Source organism: Grammomys surdaster, unplaced genomic scaffold (assembly GCF_004785775.1).
Source record: "Grammomys surdaster isolate TR1022 unplaced genomic scaffold, NIH_TR_1.0 125834, whole genome shotgun sequence".
In the NCBI taxonomy this organism is placed as follows: domain Eukaryota; kingdom Metazoa; phylum Chordata; class Mammalia; order Rodentia; family Muridae; genus Grammomys; species Grammomys surdaster.
Genome location: NW_021620662.1, coordinates 143,006 through 163,776, shown reverse-complemented (window position 1 = coordinate 163,776; position 20,771 = coordinate 143,006). Strand labels below are relative to the sequence as shown.

The following is a 20,771-nucleotide window of genomic DNA, read 5'->3' as shown; positions in this document are numbered from 1 at the left end:
TAAAAATATTTTAAGATTAAACACTACTTTTAACTAACATTTTTTAAGACCTGTTTTGCTATTGACACAGATTTTTTGTCTCTTTCTCCTAGAATTTTATCTCTAACTTGTACTGCTCTCCACAGCTTGCAACCTGTATGCCCAAAGTGTCTCTCTTCATCTGCACTTGAAATGTCTGGAAAGCATGTCCACATGGGGACACTTCTATAACTGTCTTCCCCCTGCCATCTGTTGCCTGCTTTTTCCCTTCTAAGCAAAGGTCTTCTACGTGCTTGTTTACAGAGATCAGCTATCACTAGGTTTCTTTTACTTGACTTCCTTCAAATGATTTTTATTTTGCTTTCAAATACGTGTTTTGCATACGGTCTTTTTGTAACTTTAACCACTACATAAATGGTCCAAATCCCCTGAAATAATTTTGTATTTGGTTTATTCTTTTCTTGATCAATGTTTCACTGTTTTTTTGTAAGAAGCCAGAATAGTCACTGTGAAACCCGAGATTCTGCAGACTCTCATGGACCAGTCTATCTCTTTTCTGTGTTCCTAGTTCCTGCTCTTGACTCCTTCCGTCCACCCTGGCCAGTGCCTCTGTCCTGCATCTTTGTCCAGCACTGATCTCTTTATCTGCTAATCACCATCCTGTACATTTATCCTCACCTCTCACCTTAGCTCTTTTCCTGTTGCCACTTTTACATGAAAGCCTTCTTTGCTGCTGCTCCTCTGTTTCTACCAACCAATCTTCTAAATATAACCCAAGCTTGTAATGTCTTATATTACTTACTAATCCAGTCATTTGCAACTGCATGCTTACTCGCCTATTTGTTTCCATCTTGATTGCTTTATGAGAATAAGAGCTCTCTGTTCCACGTCTATATTGCCAACACATTGTTTTTCATGTTAAGCATTCAGCAAATAATTCTTCAATAAATGATTACACCTATGAAAACTCTGCATTGCACCTCCTAAATATATCCAGTTGTTTTTGTTCAGTATAAAAACCCAAACATGTCATAGTAGAACTCTTTCACCAACCTCTTAGTACAAAGAAAAAAGGCTATAATAATTTTCAGAACTTCATAATTGGTAGGTTTCAAATTATAGTATTAGTTCTTTAATCAAACAAAGTGCTGATTATATGTGAAAATTATGGAATAGGAAATAGTATAAAATAAAACTAGCACATTTTAAGAAAATTAAAAAATCCTGGTTAAGTACATGTTTTGAGGTTCTTTTAATTTTGAAAGAAGATAGTATAATGTTAAAGAATAAACAATTTGAGAACATATTCAGGAAATACACTTCCCATCTTATATGTAAAATATTGATAAAATTTGTTGAATTTCCTGTTTTAATTTTTAAAATGTAGATATAATCAAACTTGAATGAATGATATTGTAGTTGGACTTTTACTCTTTTGTAGTTTCTTTTTTATTCACTCTTCTCTACCATTTTTCTACCTTTCAAGCTCCCTAACACAAGACAAGAGAGGGAAAAGGGTAGAGGAGAAGGGGGCGACAACTTTATAATTACACTACCTTCTGATGGTTAGGGACATTGCGTTCCTTGGGGCAAGTTTGATCTTTACCAGCAGGATATCTAATTTATTCTTTTGTTGTTTCTTCTTTGCGTATGTCTACTTAACAAACCACAACCAACAGCATCCAACAGCAGCCAACCAGCACCCAGTAACTTACTACCAGTAAACAACCATCCCACTTCTCAGGGCTTTAGCATCTATATAATCTCTGAAAAGTTCCCAGAATTCCAAACTTCACACAATCGCAGAAACTTATGCGTATCTGGCAAAATCACATCCCTGCTAGAGCACGAGTCAAATTATAATCAGTGGTTGTGGACAGTTGTAGCAGCCCTATAACTCACAGCTGGCATTAGAATGAAAACATATTTCCTTAATATTTTTGTGGTTTTTTTTTAAGAAACCAAAATTCTTGCTACATGATATATTGTGGAATAAGATTATTTGATGTAATTAAAATAAACACTAAATTTTGTTACTGATTATTATGATTATTACTGTGACTTTTGTACAATTTAAATATCAAAACTAAGTATGAATCTGCACTTGAGAAATTCAGTCCATACTAAAGACAAGTGATCATGTTCATTTATTATTTAAATTTTATGTGTTCCTACTAGCCTTGTTCTTAGTAGGTTTCAGCTTAAACTAAAAAATTCATTGGAAGGATTTCTCATACACTTTGCAGTTCTATTTTTAATATCTTTGTAATAAAACCAATAATAAATGTAATGGAGTGGTTAGGAGATAAGGAAAACATTTCCTTCTAAGATCTAATATTTATCTGTATTTTTAAAAATGGGTTTTCTAGTGTTTTGTTGCTATTACATATTAGGCTATTCAAGCAAATAATGTTATTTCAAGGTAAAACAATTGAAATTGTATTTTTAGGGGTATTTTTAAATACCCCTAAACTAATTAGGGGTATTTTTAAAATTTCAGTCCATTAGATGTAATATTTAAGAAATTTAAGCTTCAAGTAATTGACCAATTCTACAATCCATTGATACGATTGTCTTAGCCCTTAAGAATGAGTCAGTAAGACTTTTTAATTTAAGTCAAGGATAGTATTTCAGCTGACTTTTTAACAGTGGTAACCTCATAGCATATATTTATCTCCTGATTTCTTCCATCATAGCGTGAAGAAGTGAATTATTGAAAAGATAAAAATAAATTTGTTTGCTTTCTGTCAGAGTTCATATCCTCAGCCAGCCTTGATAGAAGAGCAGAATGATTTAGACAAGTTTGCTTTGGAGATTCATAACATATGCTTGCTGGACAGAATTGAGTTATCTCTGCTCCAGAGAGTGAGTTAGTGTAGCAGGGGCTGACAGAGATGAAGATAACTGAGGGAAATTCAATTACCTTTTAGTGTTTTCTTTCTAATGGGATTCTTAATGTGCTGTTAAAAAAGATCCTTAGATGATGTGCTGTTTTTTCCTGAGCTTTGCTTTGATACCTGCTTCCTGAGTACTACAAACTTCTATTTCAGATGTGCCTTCCTTAAGGTAAAATAGGCAGTGTGCTATGTGTAGTAGATTATATTGAACTAATCTTTTAATATTTTTTTTTACTTGACATCATGGTAATTTATATAATCCTTGACTACATATTGTAGTGTCCCGTATTTAAATAAGGCTATCATTTAGTACGATAGCAATATTTTTTCTCTCTCGCAAATGACCTTTTGGCAAATATGTTGCAGTTCTCACTGTTGATCTATTTATGCCTCTGTTAGCTATCTTATGCTGGTTCCTGGTTGCCTTCTTTAAAAGCTGTTGTGCTGCTCAGACATTTCACTCTTACCTTTGCATTCTGCTTGCTCTTTTTTTTTTTTTTTTTTTTGTACTCTGCATTGATATCTTTACTCTCTCATACTCTCTTTTATTTTTCAGTGTATTGAATGTGACTTTTTTTCTCTTCAGCCTAACTGCTTTCAGGCTCCTCTCTTTAGTGCCATTAGTATCTATAGATTCTTTTATTTTCCTCATTTCCCATGACAGACTGTGACATTGACGTCATACCCTTCCCTTTGCCTTAACTTTCTCACCTGATTATTTTGTTAGTCTGTTCTTGAGTTCTCGTGGTTCTCCATTTTTTTATTCCTTTGTTCAAAAGTATAGATCTCTGTAAATGATAAAAGATGTCAAAGTTTTCTCTTTCCACATCACATGACAATTCAAAAGTTTTTCATCCTTATTTTCTTACTTACATGAATATTTTTTTTTTAAATTTGGAGCTTCCAAGGTTAGCTCTGTGAGTATTTGGATTTTATTATTTTAATTTTTTTATTCAATATTTTATTTATTATATTTCAGATGCCATCCCCCTTCCCCATTCCCCCTCCCCCCATTAATCCCCTATCCCATCCCTCCTCCTCCTTCTTTTTTGCCTTTATACTGTTTAAATTACATGCAACTATTAAGGTCAGTTCTAGGTTGAGGAACTAGCAATATAATAGATGCAAATAGTCCAGGAACAAGAAAGACAATAAACCCAGATAATCAAAGAACGTGCATGACAATAAACAGAGTCCCATGATCACTCCTGTGATCACTATTTCTAAGGGCTTATCAGGATGATCAAAGTATCTGAGCCTACTTCCCTGTCCTAGCCCAAAGATTTTATTTTTTTAAAGTATTTGTTTTTACATATATTATAATCATATAAAAAATCCAGTGACAATAGACGTTGAGAATTGCTTCTTACATGTCTATGAAGAATTATGTTGGAATTTTGATACAGATTGCATTGAATCTGTAGGTTGCTTTTGTAAGATGGCCAATTTCACTATGTTAACACTACCTTTCCATGAACATGGAAGATCTTTCTATCTTCTGAGGTCTTCTTAAATTTATTTCTTCAGGGATCTTATCATAAAGATCTCTCAATGCTTAGTTAGAGTTACACCAAGATATTTTATATTATTCATGGCTATTGTGATGAGTATTTTTCCCCTAATTTCTTTCCAAGATATATATCATTTGTATAAAGGAAGGCTACTGATTCGTTTGAGTCAATTTTATATTCAGCCTCTTTGCTAAAGTTGTTTATCTGCTGTAGGAGGTTTCTGTCAGAATTTTTGGAGCAGCTAATATATCATCTACAAATAGTGATACCATGGCTTTTTTCTTTTCAGTTTATATCCCCTTGATCTCCTTTTGTTGTCTAATTTCTCTAGCTAGAACCTCAAGTACTATATTGAATAGATAGACAGAGTGGGTAGCCTTGTCTTGACCCTGATTTTAGTGGGATTGCTTCAAGTTTCTTCCCTTTTAATTTGATGTTGGCTGTTGTTTTGCTGTATATTGCTTTTATTTTTTTGTTATTTTTTTGTTATTTTTATTGGATATTTTATTTACATTTCAGATGTTCTCCCCTTACCACATTTCCACCCCCTCCTGCCCAGAAACCCCCTATCCCATCCCCCCTCCTCCTGCTTCTATAAGGATGTGCCCCATCCTACCTCCCACTCCCACCTCCCCATCCTCAAATTCCTGAACACACGGCTTCCAGCCTTCATGGGACCAAGGATCTCCTCTCCCACCTATACCTGACAGGACCATCCTCCCTTGCATATATAGCTGGAGCTATAGGTTCCTCCCTAAGTGCTTTCAGGCTGGTGGTTTAGACCCTGGGGCCTCTGGTTGGTTGGTATTGTTGCTCTCCTCATGGGATCACAGCTTTCAGGTATGCTGTCAAGTTGTTAACATATGCTCTCTCCAATTTCTTTTTGTAGGCACTTAGAGCTATGCGTTTTCCTCTTAGCACTGTTTTTTCATGGAGTCCCACAAGTTTTGGTATGATGTTTCCTCATTTTCATTAAATTCTAAAAAGTCTTTAATTTCTTTCTTTATTTCTTCCTTGACTAAGTCATCATTGAGTAGAGCATTGTTCAGTTTCCACATGCATGTGGGTTTTCCATTGGTTTTATCATTATTAAAGACCAGCCTTAGTCTGTAGTGATCTGTTAGGATGCAAGGGATTATTTCAATCTCTTTGTGTCTGTTGAGACCTGTTTTGTGACCAATTATATGGTCTATTTTGGAAAAGGTACCATGAGGTGCTGAGAAAAAGGTATATTCTTTTGTCTTAGGATGACATGTTCTATAGATATCTGTTAAATCCATTTGGTTCATAACTTCTGTTAACATCAGTGTGTCTGGGTTTAGTTTCTGTTTCCATGATCTGCAGAGAGCTGGATGTTAAAATCCCCCACTATTATTGTGTGAGGTGCAATGTGTGCTTTGAGCTTTAGGGATCCTGAAATCCTGCTGCTCTGAGTGTAGTGGCTCCTCTAGGATGGCTCAGGATAAGGTGTCTCCACAGGAGCAGACCAGCTAGGTTTCTGCCCCAGCCAAAAGCGTATATTGCTTTTATTATGTTTAGGTATATGCCTTGAATTCCTGATCTCTCTAAGACTTTAGCATGAAGTGATGCTGTATTTTGTCAAAGGCTTTTTAGCATTTAATGAGATGATCATGTGATTTTTTGTCTAGTTCATACAGGATTGCGTTGATGGGTTTTCATAAATCCATCCATCCCTTTATCCCTGTGATGAAGACTCCTTGATCTTGGTGAATGATGTTTTTGATGAGTTCTTGGATTCAGAGAATTTTATTGAGTAGTTTTGTGTTGATATTTATAAGTGACTGGATCAGGCCTCCTTGGAGGCAGGCGATGCTGTCTCAGGTTAGCTGGGACCTCCTGTTTCCCTGGTTAGATCAATTCTTTTTTGTTCCTGGTTAGGGCAGATCTTCTGGGAGACAGGTAGGCTGTAGGGTTCGGGGAACAGGCACACAGCTTTGCCAGGGTGCAGGTGGAGGTACAGACTAGAAAGGAGATAGTGCTCAGTTACAGTGGAATAGAATCCACATCTGCTGGACTCCATGAGGCTCCCAGATGGCATGGGAATCTCATCCATGTTCCTGGTTAGGGCAGACCTCCTGGGATACAGGCTGGCTTTTGGGTTCAACAGCAGGCACACTGATCTGCAATGGGTTCAGTTGCAGGTGCAGACCAGAAGTGGGTTCTACATCTTATTTTATTTATATTTCTTTACAGGGTAACAATAGTGAAATAGTCCTTGGAATTGTTTCTTTCTATATAAACTTACGTTTTTTAAATTGGTAGCTTTCTGTTTTTGTTATAGTTAAAAATTTAGTTATTTAAAATGTAATTATTTAAAAAATGATAATGATAGATAAGTATTAAAAGATAATATAGGAGCTAGAGATGATGGCTCAAATGATATAATTTTGCTTTTGTTTATGGCTGAATAAAACTCCATCATGTATTTATGCCACATTTTCTTTGTCTATCTGTTGATAGACATCTTGGCTCATTCAACATCTTAGGCACTGAGAATTCTGTAGCAGTGCACAGAGGTGTACAAGAATCTCTGGTATGCACATTTAGAGTCCTTTTTTTTTTATATGCTCAAGAGCAGGATAAATGTTTCATATTTTAGTTCTATTTTCAGTTTTATGAGAAAATTCTATACTGATTTCCATAGTGACTGCAACAATTTGCATTTCTACCATCAGTATATAAAGATCCCTCCTTCTTCCTAAACATATGGAAAAGTGTTCAGCATCCATACCCATCAGGGAAATGCAAATAAAACAGCTTTCAGATTCAATCTCCCCCAGTGGAAATGGCTATTATTAATACATGTCAATAAGAGTCAGAGAATGTATAGCAGTATAACAGTTTGTAGATAGATACACAAATTCAGCTAACATTTCACACGTTAAATAATTTATTCAAACTTTTGAGGAATATTTCCTTTTTGGAGGAAATGGTTACCATGTTTATTTTATTAAAGGAAAACACAAGCGTGTATCTTAAAGGGGAGAGTTCTGGCTGCTGTTTGACAGGTTGAGTATTTGAGACAGGATCAATCCATACATACTGTACTGGCCTGAAACCTACTGTGTAGCCCAGGTTGACCTCCAGAGTGCTGGGATTCTAGCATGGACCACTAATCACATGTTTACATGTCTTATTCTCCATGCTTAGTTCTGCCCATGCCCATTGTTTTGTTTTGTTTTGTTATGCTTTATCTATTCTGTCTTGAGTGCTTGCTTCTTGGTGAATGCCTGTTTATCATAAAGTTTTTCCATATTCTTATATACAATATTTATGTCTCTCTGAGGAATTTTGGTGCAGATATTTTCAGCTCTATTATATCTCTGTTGTAAGCTGTGATTGTGTACTCAACTGCACTCAGGAGGTAGAAGAAAGGGCTGTTTGCCTGTAGAAGCTATTATTCCATGTAGACAGCATTCTTCATTTTGTTTCTGTTATTTAGTCCTCCAGGAAAAAAATATCTCTTTGATTTCCAATCGTTAGCTGAGACACAGATTTCATATAACCTGTCCAGTTATGAAGACTTCAGATCTAAGATTTGAACTCAAGTTGTTAGGCTGTAGATGTTGTGATTTTAAGTATTGATTTAATTGTGCTTATTGATAAAGTTGAATCAATTATTTTCAATTGGTTTTTTTTTGAACTACTTTTGTTTTGCATTTAGCTTTGAGTTACCTATTTGCAGTTGTAAATATATTTACTTATTTAACCATGAGTGTTGGTATCAGGCCTGAACTCAGTGACATCACATTTAGGTGACCGAGGCGACCCTACATCTTTGCCAAGGCAACCACCATACACTCCCAGAATCTACCTGGCTATCTCACCTTTACCTGGAAAAAGGCCACGTCACCGCCCATATAAATAGGCAGAACTCCCTGACCTTGCTCTCTTTTTTCCCCACCATCTTCTCCTGTTTCTCTCCCCACCCTTGCCCTCTGCCCTGAATACCCCCCCCCCAAAAAAAAACATTTGGTCTGTTCTAAGCTGTGCTCAAAGTCTAACAATGAGACTTTACTAAGTTAAACAAATGACTACTGTTCTCTATGATTTAAAATGACAGCATAATTTTAAAAAAGTTTTTGAATTCAGACTTATTTATTGTTTAAATTCTGTCAGTTTTATTGAACACATATACCAAGATACCTTTTATGTAATTTACCAGATAGTCATATGCTATATTGTCAGCGTTGTTAATGGAACTATCTTACATTCTTCTATAGTGTTTGAGAATTAATCTAAGAATTTGATAGTTTAAAAATATTAATAGGTACTCTAGTAAGGACTAAAATAATACATCAGTATTGTGTATACATTAGATATACATATATGTGTATACATTAGATATATATTAGTGTATATATGTATGTGCAAACTACAGTATGTTTGTTGTTGACTTGTTCTTACAAATATTTTCTTAGGCATTTTTAAAACAAGCTTTTATTATGAGAAACTTAAAGGGTTCAAACCTGTGTTAATCTTTAAATCATTTAATATTATTGGGGATTGCAGTTTGTAGAGATAAGGCCCCAGAACACATTGCACCTAGTCCATTAAAAGAAGAAGAAATGGGAGAGATACTTTGATAAGTGTCCTCCCTGTTTTAACCTTGAATGCTATTATGGGGTGGGCTGGGAATGGGGGATGGTGCTATATCTGTTTCATTGGCTTAGACTTTTTCCTGCTGAGAGAAATCAATACTTTGAGGCGTTGCATGACAGAGAAATCACTTTAGAATTAAAGGTGGCTGTCACACAGTATCATTGGCTGACTTTTGTTTGCTGTTGAGGTTTGAAGCTTTCATTTTTCTTAGTCTTTTTCAGGAGTCTCAGGTTTCTGTAGACAGCATTAATTTTTTTTTTTTTAGATGAGACTTTAAATCTGAGTTAAGTGATAAAGCACAAAGATCTCCAAAGTGAAATATTGAGAAACTTATTTATTTGTTGAACTTTACATGGTTTTCCTTTCCAATAGTTTCCAGTAAATTTATAGTAGAAGTGCTTTTGAGACAATTGAGAAGTCACACTCTTAAAACTATTTGGCAGAAGCCTTGCTTCCCTAATTAAAATTTCAGTAATTCATGTGTAGCACTTCAAACAAAATGAAGAAGGTCGAGCTGTGTACTTCGACATGGAATCAAATACTGTAAACCTACTGGCTATATAAAAAACAGTCACAAGTGTTCTTTTATTTCCTCTATCATTGATCTGTTTTCTGTCTAAAGGCAAATATGTTTTTTAATATTTAAAATATAAACATTAAATTATGAAAAGGCTTCTTTTATATTTTAAGACAGTTTGATTTTAAAATTTTAAACATGTTTTATAATAATTTGTTGAATTAGTTACTGTGTATCAACTAAAACATGCTATTCTAGAAAACTAAGGCTTGAAACCTTGTAATTTTACCATTCTTAGGTGAGTTTCTTGAGGTTAAAGGGAATGTTTGTGAGATCTTTCTTCACAGTTAAGTTAGAATTCTTTTCTGTTTTAACACAGGTTACGATCTCAGCTCTCTCTCAGCCTTCTCCTCTCTTCTTCCTTCCCTTTTAATGTTTAATGTAGGAAATTTTCCTATTCTATAGACTGTGTTGAGATGTTCCTCCTTTCTCTGTTGTTCTTGCTGTTAAATGGGCTCTTCAGTGTAGCTCAAACTGGTTTGCAACTCACTGTGGGTACCAGTCGGCCCCAGCACTGCCACTGTCCCCCAGCTTCTGTGTCTACAGGGCTGGGATCACAGGCCTGGCACTCTGTTTTTGATATTAATAATTTATAGATTTTTTTTCTTTTTCTTGTACATTCTGACCTTATATTGACATCAAACTTGTTGTGAGGGAACCAATGTGTACTTTGAGTTTTCCTTATACAAATTTTTGTAGAGTTTTAAATAATTGCATCTCTATTTATTAATCTTTCATAGACATGTAGGTCATTTACTTCTAATAACGTCCATATCACTGATCCCCATTCTCTACTTTTCTAATATATTTAAGGCTGTAAGTTTTCCTTTAAGTTCTGATGTAACAGATTTTACGTTTTTTTGTAATTTTTTATGGCTATTTCATTGATCTGTAAATTATTCTAAGGTGAGAGGCTTAATTTTCATTTATGTTGGCACTTTTAAAGAGGATATTCTTTTATCTTAGACAATCAACCAAAGAATCAAAAGCATCTATATTTCTAGGTCTTTTTCAGCATAACTTCTTCTCTAGTAGCTTGTGCTTCATAATCTTGCCTTCTCAATAGACTTTTAAAATTAATTTATTCGTATATGCGAATGGGGGTGGGTCGCACAGTTAGAAGACAGCCTGTGAAAGTAAGTTGGTTCTCTTCTTCCATGGGTCGGCCATGTTGTTACGTTTGATGACTAGTACCTTTACCTCTTAAGCCATCTCACTGGTTTCAAATAGACTAGGTTTTGAGGAAGCACAGTGGTTTTTTTTCCCTTTAAAATTCCAAGGAGATATTTTGGATGTAAGGTGTAATTTGTATTAGTCTAGAATATGATATACAGAGAGATAGAAAGGTAGTATGTGACATAGCTGAATTTCAGGCTACATGGTCTAGGGAATAAAATGTGTTGGGCTATAGCTGGACCCAGTAGTGAGAACTTGTCTAGCATGAATTTTATCTTAGTCCCATGTCAAAACAAAACAAAGAAAACAAAAATATGTTTTAAGTTTTCTTAGCAATCATGTACTTTTTGGGGTTGAGAGTAAAGTATATAAAAACATTTCATGTAGAAAACAATCCAATGGTTGTTCGTAACTAACCATCCAGATTATTTTTAGTTTTTTATTTCAAACTAACAGAAATCTAGGTGAGTGGATTGATGAGTTACTAGAGGGTTTTCTAAAGTGGAATAAATGGGCAATTATCTGAGAAAAATTGAGGCTACATGTTACTGAATATAGAAAAGCTTCCAAATATAATAGCATGGCTAGTTCAACTTTCTGTGGTTTGATGTTGGAAGATTACTGTACAAGTAGAGATGAGCTGTATAGTAGTCATATGGGCTTGGATTTTGAATTATCGTTGGGTCAGCTATTGAAAGATAGGCCTAATTGATGATAGCAGATGATCCGGGAAATGGATGCTTTGAATGGAACATTTGAAAAAACTTTGGTAAATATACAAGAATTTCATAATAGAGAGAGCAATGAAGGAAAACACTAATGTACCAAGAGAGGAGAATGTCAGTTTAGTTCTGGGAGGAAACCAGAGTAAGCTATTTCATCTTCAGGTAACTTATCTCTGAACTTCCATGCAAAGGGCAAATAGTGAAATAGGATAGAATCATGAAGTCCACATGAAAAATTTAAATTATCTCTGTTTCTTTGGTAAGAGCAGTAGCTCTCAACCTGTGGGTCACAGCCCCTTTGGGAGTTGCATGTCAGATATCCTGAATATCAGCTATTTACATTGCAATAGTAACAAACATAACAGTAGCAAAATTATAGTTATGAAGTGGTAACAAAATAATTTTATGGTTGAGGGTCACTGCAACATAAGGAACTGAATTAAAGGATCACAGCTCTATGACGGTTGAGAACCACTTATTTAGTGAGCCAGCCTAGGAACTTGTAAGTAGCCATTCCAAATTGTTTTCCTGTTTAGTTAGAACTTTACTTCTTACTATAAATAAATTAATTCTAAGAAGCATATTTATTTTATCTATTAATTTCACAGTAACAAATGTTAAGTTTTTTTTGTCATCAAATGGAAATTGAATTCTTTAGCTTTCGAGACCATATCTTCTGTTTTTTTATTCAGATACTTTTGTACTATTATGATGTTGCATCCTGTAGATTATATGACGCTTAGGTTCAGAAAAGCAGAGGTGATGTGTAGTGAAGTGTTCCACCTGTAGTAATACCGAAGGACAGTTTTATAGTTACCCTTGATTTCTCACGCTCTAAATTCCAATGTCAGCTTAACTTTAGGATAGTGTCTCTGGGGTACCTCCATTCAACCTGCAAACACAGATACCTGCATTCTCCCCTTTCCCCTAACATATGTGTGCCACTCAAGTATTGCCCATATGTACCTGACTGAAGAACGGAAAGTATTATTAGTATTTGACAAGAACATCTTCAATTTATACAATTCAGATATTTTTATGAACATAGACAAGATCATTATATCTTTTAGAAACATTCTTATTTGGTTTCCTTTTATCATGTTTTAAGGTCAAATGTGACTGTAATGTTCTACAAGGAGACAGAGATTGATAATCAAGAAAGAATGGTCCTTTAATGTGATTTATATGTATAGATTTTATGTCAGATATGAAAAGTTGCTTTTTAAATTGTAAAAGAAGATCCATTAAAGAACACTTTAAACCATTTTACTGTTTAGCTTACCTTGAGTCCTTGTTTTTAGAAATGCTTTTTCAGCAAACCTTGATAGGCTAGCAAATGGTTATTGTTCACTTATTTATAAAAAGCAGAAATAGTATCTTTGGTAGGTTCTTCCTGCGCGTAAGGGCTCATTTGATACCATTTAGTATGAAGATATGCAATGTTTCATGGGAATACAGCACCATTGATTTTTTTCCCCTAACTTCCACCAATAATTTGAATCTCCACTTATCAGGTACGGTTAGAAAAAGGCATACTGCGGCTGTAGTAAGCAATATAGGATACAGCATGTAAAAAGATTTCTGTGTCTTTTATACCATTCCTTTATCAGTAGGTTAGCTTCTTAGTTCTTGCTAGAATCTCTGAAAGTGTCATTATCAGGTGACATTTTTCTGCAGTGGAATAATATCTTTCACTTAAGCTGGTGTCCAGATACTTAAAAAATATTTTTCTTTCTGTCTGTTCAAATCAAAATTTGCAGAAGTGTTCTGTCCTGTGGCTTTTTTGTCACAGTCCTTTAACAAACACATGAAATGTGAGTTAGCATTTGATTTGCTTTAACCTAGTTCCTAATAAGTCTTGTATTCTCTACATTGGCACTTACATAATATAACATAATTTGCTTTTTTGTGTTTTTAATATTTATTTTATTAATTCTATAGGAACACATTTAAACTTTTTATCAAATAAAATTGAATATTTTGTTCCCAAGCTAATTATTTGTTTTTTTCCATTTGGATATGGTTGTACTCATGTTGTGATGTTAATAGCTAGTTTATATGACACTGAAAGTCAAAAAGTAGAGTGATATGAAGTAGGAAATTCTACCCAAGATAAACTGAAATGAAAGTATCTCTTTGAGGTTATGCTCAGGTCATGTCTAGGACAACTTCCAATCCCTGCCCCAATCGCCCAGAATCTTTCCATTGTTTTTTCTTTCTCTTCCCAACTGATCTCACTGAAGCCTCCATGTACTGCCTGCTTCCCTCTTCTCCCAGGGAATTTCATGGGGATGTTTACAGCAGCATTGACATCTTTCCAATCATAAAACCACAGAAGAAAATGTACGCCCCTCTTCTAGAACCACTGGCTGGCTGTAAATTCAGGGAAAGGTTCAGCCTTGTGAGTTAGTCCCTATGGGGCAAGATGTTGAGGGACACAGCCTTGCCCAGGTAACCATAGACACTGAGCCTTGAGAATAGTGTCCCTGGGCACTCTATCCCTTCATCTGCTCTCTCTTCCGTGGTGTTCACTAAGCCTTTGAGGGGTGATGTAGATGTCCTCCTTAGGAGCTAAGTATTAAACAGTCACATGTTCTTAGATTCTTGAAATTAATATAATCCTTTCACTTGTCAAATTTAAACCTAAGAAGGAAGTTAAAACCCAGAGAGGGAGGAGGGAGGGTGAAGGAGGGATGGAGAGAGAGAGACAGAGAGAAGGAGGGAGGGATGGAGAGAGAGAGACATAGTGGGAGGGAGAGAGGAAGAGGAGGAGGAGGAAGAGGAGGAGGAGAGAGATTGGCCAGTACTATCAAGAAACACTAGCTAGATAATAGGGTAATCTGGTTTATTTTGATTCATAGTATTTTTTTTATTCTCTGTCAGAAATCTACAATTTCTATCATTTAAATAATTGTTAAAAAGACACCTCTACTTTTTTTGATTTTTGTTTTTTTAAGTCCCTTGCATCAAAATGTATTGCTTCTCTGTTTCTCATTAGTGCTTTTGCTTTAAGGGTTTATTTTTTCCCTTCCATTGAATAGCTTACCTCCTGAACATCATCCATCAATAAATCTAACCTTTGCTTCCTTACAACATGTTATATTACACATATACAGCTTTTTTTTCTTTATACACATTTCTATCCTCTTATATTTTGAGTTCCTTTTGGTGGGATGAACAAAACACCCAATTCACATTGGTATGCAATGACCATTAGTTTTCTGGCTCTCAAAGAAAGTCTTTAAAAAAAGTCTTATAAAATGAGGAAATGTAGGTCATTCTTTTAAAAAATATATTGTTTTATTAATTCTTTGAGAACTTCTTAAAATGTATTTTGTTCATATTCATCCTTCATTTCTCCCTCAGTTCCTACTTATTTACCCCCAACCTCCACCTGCTTCCAAATTTGTATATCTCCTCTCTCTCTCTCTCTCTCTCTCTCTCTCTCTCTCTCTCTCTCTCCCTCCCCCCCCCCCCCCCCTCTCCTCCCCTCTCCTCCCCTCTCCTTTCCTCTCCTTTCCTCTCCTTTCCTCTTCTCTTCTCTCCCCCCTCCCCCCGCTCACGGAGTCCATTTTGTGCTACTTGTATGCTCACAGGTGTGTGGTAATTTACTGGCATATTGTCCACCTACTCAGTGAAATATCTTTAAGGAAAACTGCCACTCTCCCAAAATCTGTCACTTGCTAGTACTTCAGGGTTATGAGCTCTCCCCTAGTCCCCACCAGATTGTTGAATGCCTTGGTCTTGTGCATCTGTGAGTTCGTGAGTGCCGTGGTCCAGTTGTGTCCAGAAGTCACTGCTTTGCGCGGGTCCTCCTGACATCTGTCTCTTATAGTGTTTCTACCTTCTTTTCTGCTAGTGGTCCCGAGCCTTGGGCTGGGGTGGATATGATATGTGTTTGTGACTGAGCACTCCACTAACACTGATCAGCATTTCGATCAGTTGTGAGTCTCTGCATTAACCACTGTCCACCGCACAAAGGAACTTCTCTGATGTCTAAGGCCTGGGTTACTTTAAGTACAGAAATATGAATTTAGAGGACTATTCACTAATCTCTTTAGCAGAATAATAGGGGTAGATTCACCCCTGTGGTCTGTGAGCTCACCCAACCATGGTTTCTAGGCCAGATTTATATTATTAGACATGTATTACCTCCTCTGGAGCAGGTCTTAAATCTAGTCAGAAAATGGTACTTATCCCAGTAACATTTGTGACTCTGTTGCACCACTGGATATGTGTCATCATGCTGGACTTTATTGTAATTCAGATCAGTAAGGTTGTTGATGAATTTTACCTCCCAGGAGCCCACATCACAGCTTTCGTTACTGTGAAAGCTCACCAGCAGGAAGGAAGTTGCTCAGTATCAACTTGATTTCTCTATGCCATGTGAGGCAGTGTCTTTAGGAACGGGACCTTAACATTCAGTAGCCTGTGTTGTTCGGAGGTCTCCAGGCAACCCTAGCATGGCTAACAACTTACCTGTTAGTAGGCATCTATTTATTTATTTATTTATTTATTTATTTATTTATTTATTGGTTCTTTATGGCTTAGGGGAGTTAACTGCAAGTCAACTCTCTCTCTCCATACACACACACACACACACACACACACACACACACATACATACACAGACATACAAACACACACATATACATATATACCAAGTATTGACCCCCCTCCCCACAGACATACACACCACATACACATAAAATCTTATAGTAGTTTTCATATTGCTTTCAAATATCCTTAATGTTTGTTATTTCTCCCCAGCCCCGTCTACCCTCTGTTCTCTTCTCCCACTATCTAAACCTCCTTTTCCCTTCATTATTCATTTTTTAGGATTCAAATGTTTTAGAAGATTTTGATTCCATTTGGAATAAACACTATTTTTCTCTGTGTTTGCCTTAGTTCTACTATATTTGAGTTGGCTTTATCTTCAGGCCACCTAATCCCTTAGTCTGTAGGATTGTGAATATTCAATACTTCTGGAGGTTTGCATTTGTTCTTCTATACACTGAGAGGGAGAAGGAAACTATCTACCCAAACTCTGAACTTTCTACTGCATATAATAATTACATTGGATGACCCAGGCTAATTTGTCAGTGTGATATGATCATTAACCAAGTGGTTTAAGATAATCAGGACCCTTCTTTGTTACTGTGGTTGTGGTGAGAGTTACATGTAACTACAGCTTAATCCAGAATTTTATTTATAATCGGAGAGACAGGTAACTGCAATGTGTATGTGTTATATATAAAATAGCAATGTATCTGCCCATCAGATGCAAGCTACTTCCCAGAGGGTGTGTGTTTCTCTGCGTGTATGTGTGCATGTATTTTAAGTTAAGGCTATAAATTTTTAGACCCATAGTTTGTGTCAGTGCCCATGCTTCTAGTCATGATCACAAAGCATCTTAAATATGATGTCAGAAGTGACAGAACTCCAAAGGATAGTAAGCATTTGGGAACTAGAAGTGTGTCCAGTTATTGCTAAAGAACCCTAAGATGCTTTGGAAATTTGCTGTCTAATTTAGAGCTTCTCAAACTTTGACATAGGTACCATCACCTGGAGAACATAAAATCTTAGTATTTTGGAAATGGGATCTAATTATACATTTTTAATCTCACAGATGACTCTTTTGCTACAGGTTCATTTTATATGTATAATTTAAGAAGCCATTGTTTTTTCTTTTTCAAAGTTTTGAGACATTGCTGTGTTTACTATTTTAAGCTTAAAGCACAACAAAAACAAAAGAACCTGCTCACAGAGACTGAACTGTCAACCAGGGAGCCTGCATGGGTCTGACCTAGGCCCTCTGCATATATGTTATAGTTGTATGGCTTGGTCTTCTCCTGTGACTCCTAAGAGTGGGAGCAGAGGATTTCTCTGTCTCTGTTGCCTGCTTTTGGGACCCTATTACTCCTACTGGGTTGCCTTGTGCAGCCTTAATGTGATGAGAGGTACCTAGACTTACTGCAACTTGTTATACCATCTTTGGTTGATATCCAGGGGAGGCTTGTCCTTTTCTGAAGAGAAAAGGAGGAGTGGATAGGGGCTCAGGAGGAGTGAGTGTGAGTGTGGGGAGTGGGATCAGGGTATGATATATAAGAGAAGAATAAAACAAAGAAACAAACAAAATACCAACCACCACCACAACAAAACAACAAACCGAAACTAAACCGTCTAATCCTGGTTGTGTAGTGATCTCATAACTTGTCTCTTCTTGGTTATCTTGTCTCATTACAACCAACTCTCTTGGAGCTGTCATGATTGGTTTAATATGTGAATTGGTCTCTTACTATTCTGTTTAAAAAAATTCAGGACATTTGAATGAAGTCTAAACTTACCATGATTGTCTAATGCAAATACTGTCTCTAAATTAATTTCATAGTAGTATTTGTTCTACTTGGTCTTAAGACCTCTGCAACCTCAGTTCATTTTGGCCTAATCCAGGGCTCAGCTTTCACATGTCTGGCTGTTTATCACTGAAAAAATCTATGCTTAACTGTTTACAACATCTGAGTGCATCTTACTATTGACTTTAGTTAGCTGAATTAATCAATGTTTAATGAATGTTATAAAATTAGCATTAAAATTTTGGTTGATTTGCTTCATTCTAAAAATTGTTTCATGATACACTTAGATTTTTCACCCACATTTTTTTCAAACATAATATTTTTATTGGTTGTTTGGAATCTTCACACAATGCACCAGGATCATGTTCACTTTCCTTTCCTTATAGGTCAAGCCTGCCCCCCTTGTGCCCTCTCCCCCAAAAGATAAAACATACCCACATTTTTATAGTTAATTAATAAATCTTTTCCTTTTCCCCTATTCCAGTCATTGTGTGCTCAATACTCAGCAGACAAGAGAGAAGAGGAGAAGATGTGTGATCATTTGATAAGAGCAGCCAAATACCGAGACCATGTGACAGCAACTCAGTTAATCCAGAAAATCATCAACCTCCTCACAGACAAGCATGGAGCCTGGGGAAGCTCCGCAGTGAGGTAAAGGAAAGCATGGAGTGGGGCCTCATCCTTTGCTGAGGCCTAGGTGTAAATAAATGGCTTTAATGTGATCAATGCTAAGTGAAGAACTGAATCAAGCTTATGTGTCTACTGTGAATTTAACTCATAGAAAGAGAGAATCTATATAGGTATTTTTATCAATCATTTTGGGTACTAGTTCTTTCAATTATTTTTAAAGAGAATTGTTCATCTTTACTCATTTTACAGTCGATTTGTTAGACAAATTTGTTATTTTATAGATTACACTTCACTAGAATTGGAATAAATTTTAGTGATTTTACATTTAACATGTGTATCTCACAGATATAAAATCTGATTTAGAACGTTTCCAAAAAATTCTAATTTTTTTTTTGAAAGTTGATTTAAAAAGTTTGGAGGGTACTAACAATATTGTTTATTAGTGTTCAGTAACATAGAGAAGGTGTATAACATTTGTTTCCAGGCATTTAAAGTCAACTTTTGATTAATGATAGGGACTATGTTTGTTTCTTTCTTTCTTTCTCAATCCTACTCCACTTGATGCTGTATGTAACGGCCGTTTCTCTTGTAACGGCCGGTTCTGCTACTTTGTAAAGGCCAGCCGGTTCTGCTGCTTCGGTCCGCAGGTCAGGGTCTAGCAAGAGAGAGAGTGGGGACGGAGGAAGGGCGAAAAAGGGGCAAGAGACGCAAAAGATAGATACAAGACAGAGTCCGGTGGAGTCTCTTCAAGTCTCTTCTTTATTCTCCTCTCTTCTTCTATATTCTCCTCACTCCTTCCATCTTCTACCTTCTACCTTCTACCTCCCACACATAGAAAGGAAATCCTGGGTATTTATACCCTTTACCATGTGACTTGCCCTCGTGGACAATCTCAGCTGAAGGCACTATGTCACGTGCCTTGTAGCCATGGATACCAGGAGCACCTTACAGCTGGGGGCACTAAACAGTGTAACAAGATGTTCATCAGAGTGTGCTCAGCTATTGCAGGCTGTTGAAAACAAGTCTCTTGTCAGGGTATATGGCTCGAGATGGCTGTAAAGATGATAGCCGCTTTCAGCTAGGAGTCGGCTCCCAACAGCTGTATGTGCATTTGTGTCAACAAAGATCATGGTGTTTTGTTGTCCTTTAATGCTATATATTTGAAAAGGTCATTTTCATACCAAGTATTGAGTAAATTAGGATAGTTCTTTAATGTACATGGTACATAGTGGTAACTGAATATATATATTTTTTAACTTTACCAATTTTTAATTCCCCTGAAAGAAACTATATGATTAAAATAATTTTCTTTTGGTAACTTTGCACTGTTTCACTGGTCAGTGTTGTCAAGAGTATAAGTCTTCTCTAGTGATAGCTTTATATTTATATAGTACAGCATTTTTATACCATCAGAGTCACATATTTCTTAAATGATTTTATTGGCACTGAATATTTTTAAAATATAAATGGACTGTAGACTATATTTGTATGAAATCATTACTGGTTTTATAATAGGGTTGCTAAGAAGCATCAACTGTATTATTCTATACAGCTAAACACTAAAGTAAATTCTCAAATTTTAGTATATCTAAAATCCAAAGAAACAAACACTTTACAGTTTTCTTAAATAAGAATGGCTGTTATATTTTTGACTTTCGAGTAGATGTATCTTAAATTCAGTCTAGTAACAAAAGGTACATTAGTAAAATTAACATTAGTGGATTGCTTTCTCTCTCTAAATCTTATATCTTACATTTTGTTGAACAGCATAAAGCAGAGCACATTGCTTTCTCATTCATATTTCTCCGTCCCGTGTTTAGAACACTTGGCTGCTCTCTGATGCCTTTATACTGTTATCTGAATCTTCTGCAGTTCATGACTAATTCTAATTATAGTGAATTTGTATGTAGTGATGGTCCTCTTTGGCCATGTAAGATGGAGTTGACAAAAGGCAGGCTGGCTTGCCATTCTTTGAGAATGCTTAACCATTCACTGCTTTCCCTTGTATGAGGCTTGCATAATCAGCTTGTAAATTATGGACATGTTTGTAATAAACGGGAATCACAGAGTGTACTTTGTTCTTCACTTAGCATAATTCTGGAAAACATAAATGGCATTAGGGAGAAATCAGAGTCATAGTGTAGCTGTAATGCATTTAGCTATCCTGAGCCTGTTAAAGGAAATATGCACAATGAACAAAATTCTACTAGGAGATTAAATTATTTTAGGTATAATTTCTTTGTGTATTATCTAAAGAATCATAGTAGCATTTTGTCTTTAATTCAATCATGTTAGAA

At 35.9% G+C, this 20,771-nt stretch overlaps 1 protein-coding gene across 1 annotated transcript in view; it reads left to right on the top strand.

The window, feature by feature from the left end:
* The window catches only part of Lrba (LPS responsive beige-like anchor protein), a gene marked incomplete at its 3' end in the record, with an annotated part of 362,529 nt that overhangs the window by 200,080 nt on the left and 141,678 nt on the right, over nucleotides 1-20,771 (top strand). Inside the window, exon 36 of the mRNA XM_028789471.1 lies at nucleotides 18,329-18,495. Within this exon, the coding sequence (XP_028645304.1) occupies nucleotides 18,329-18,495 (167 nt within the window). The remainder of the gene's footprint in view (nucleotides 1-18,328; nucleotides 18,496-20,771) is intronic.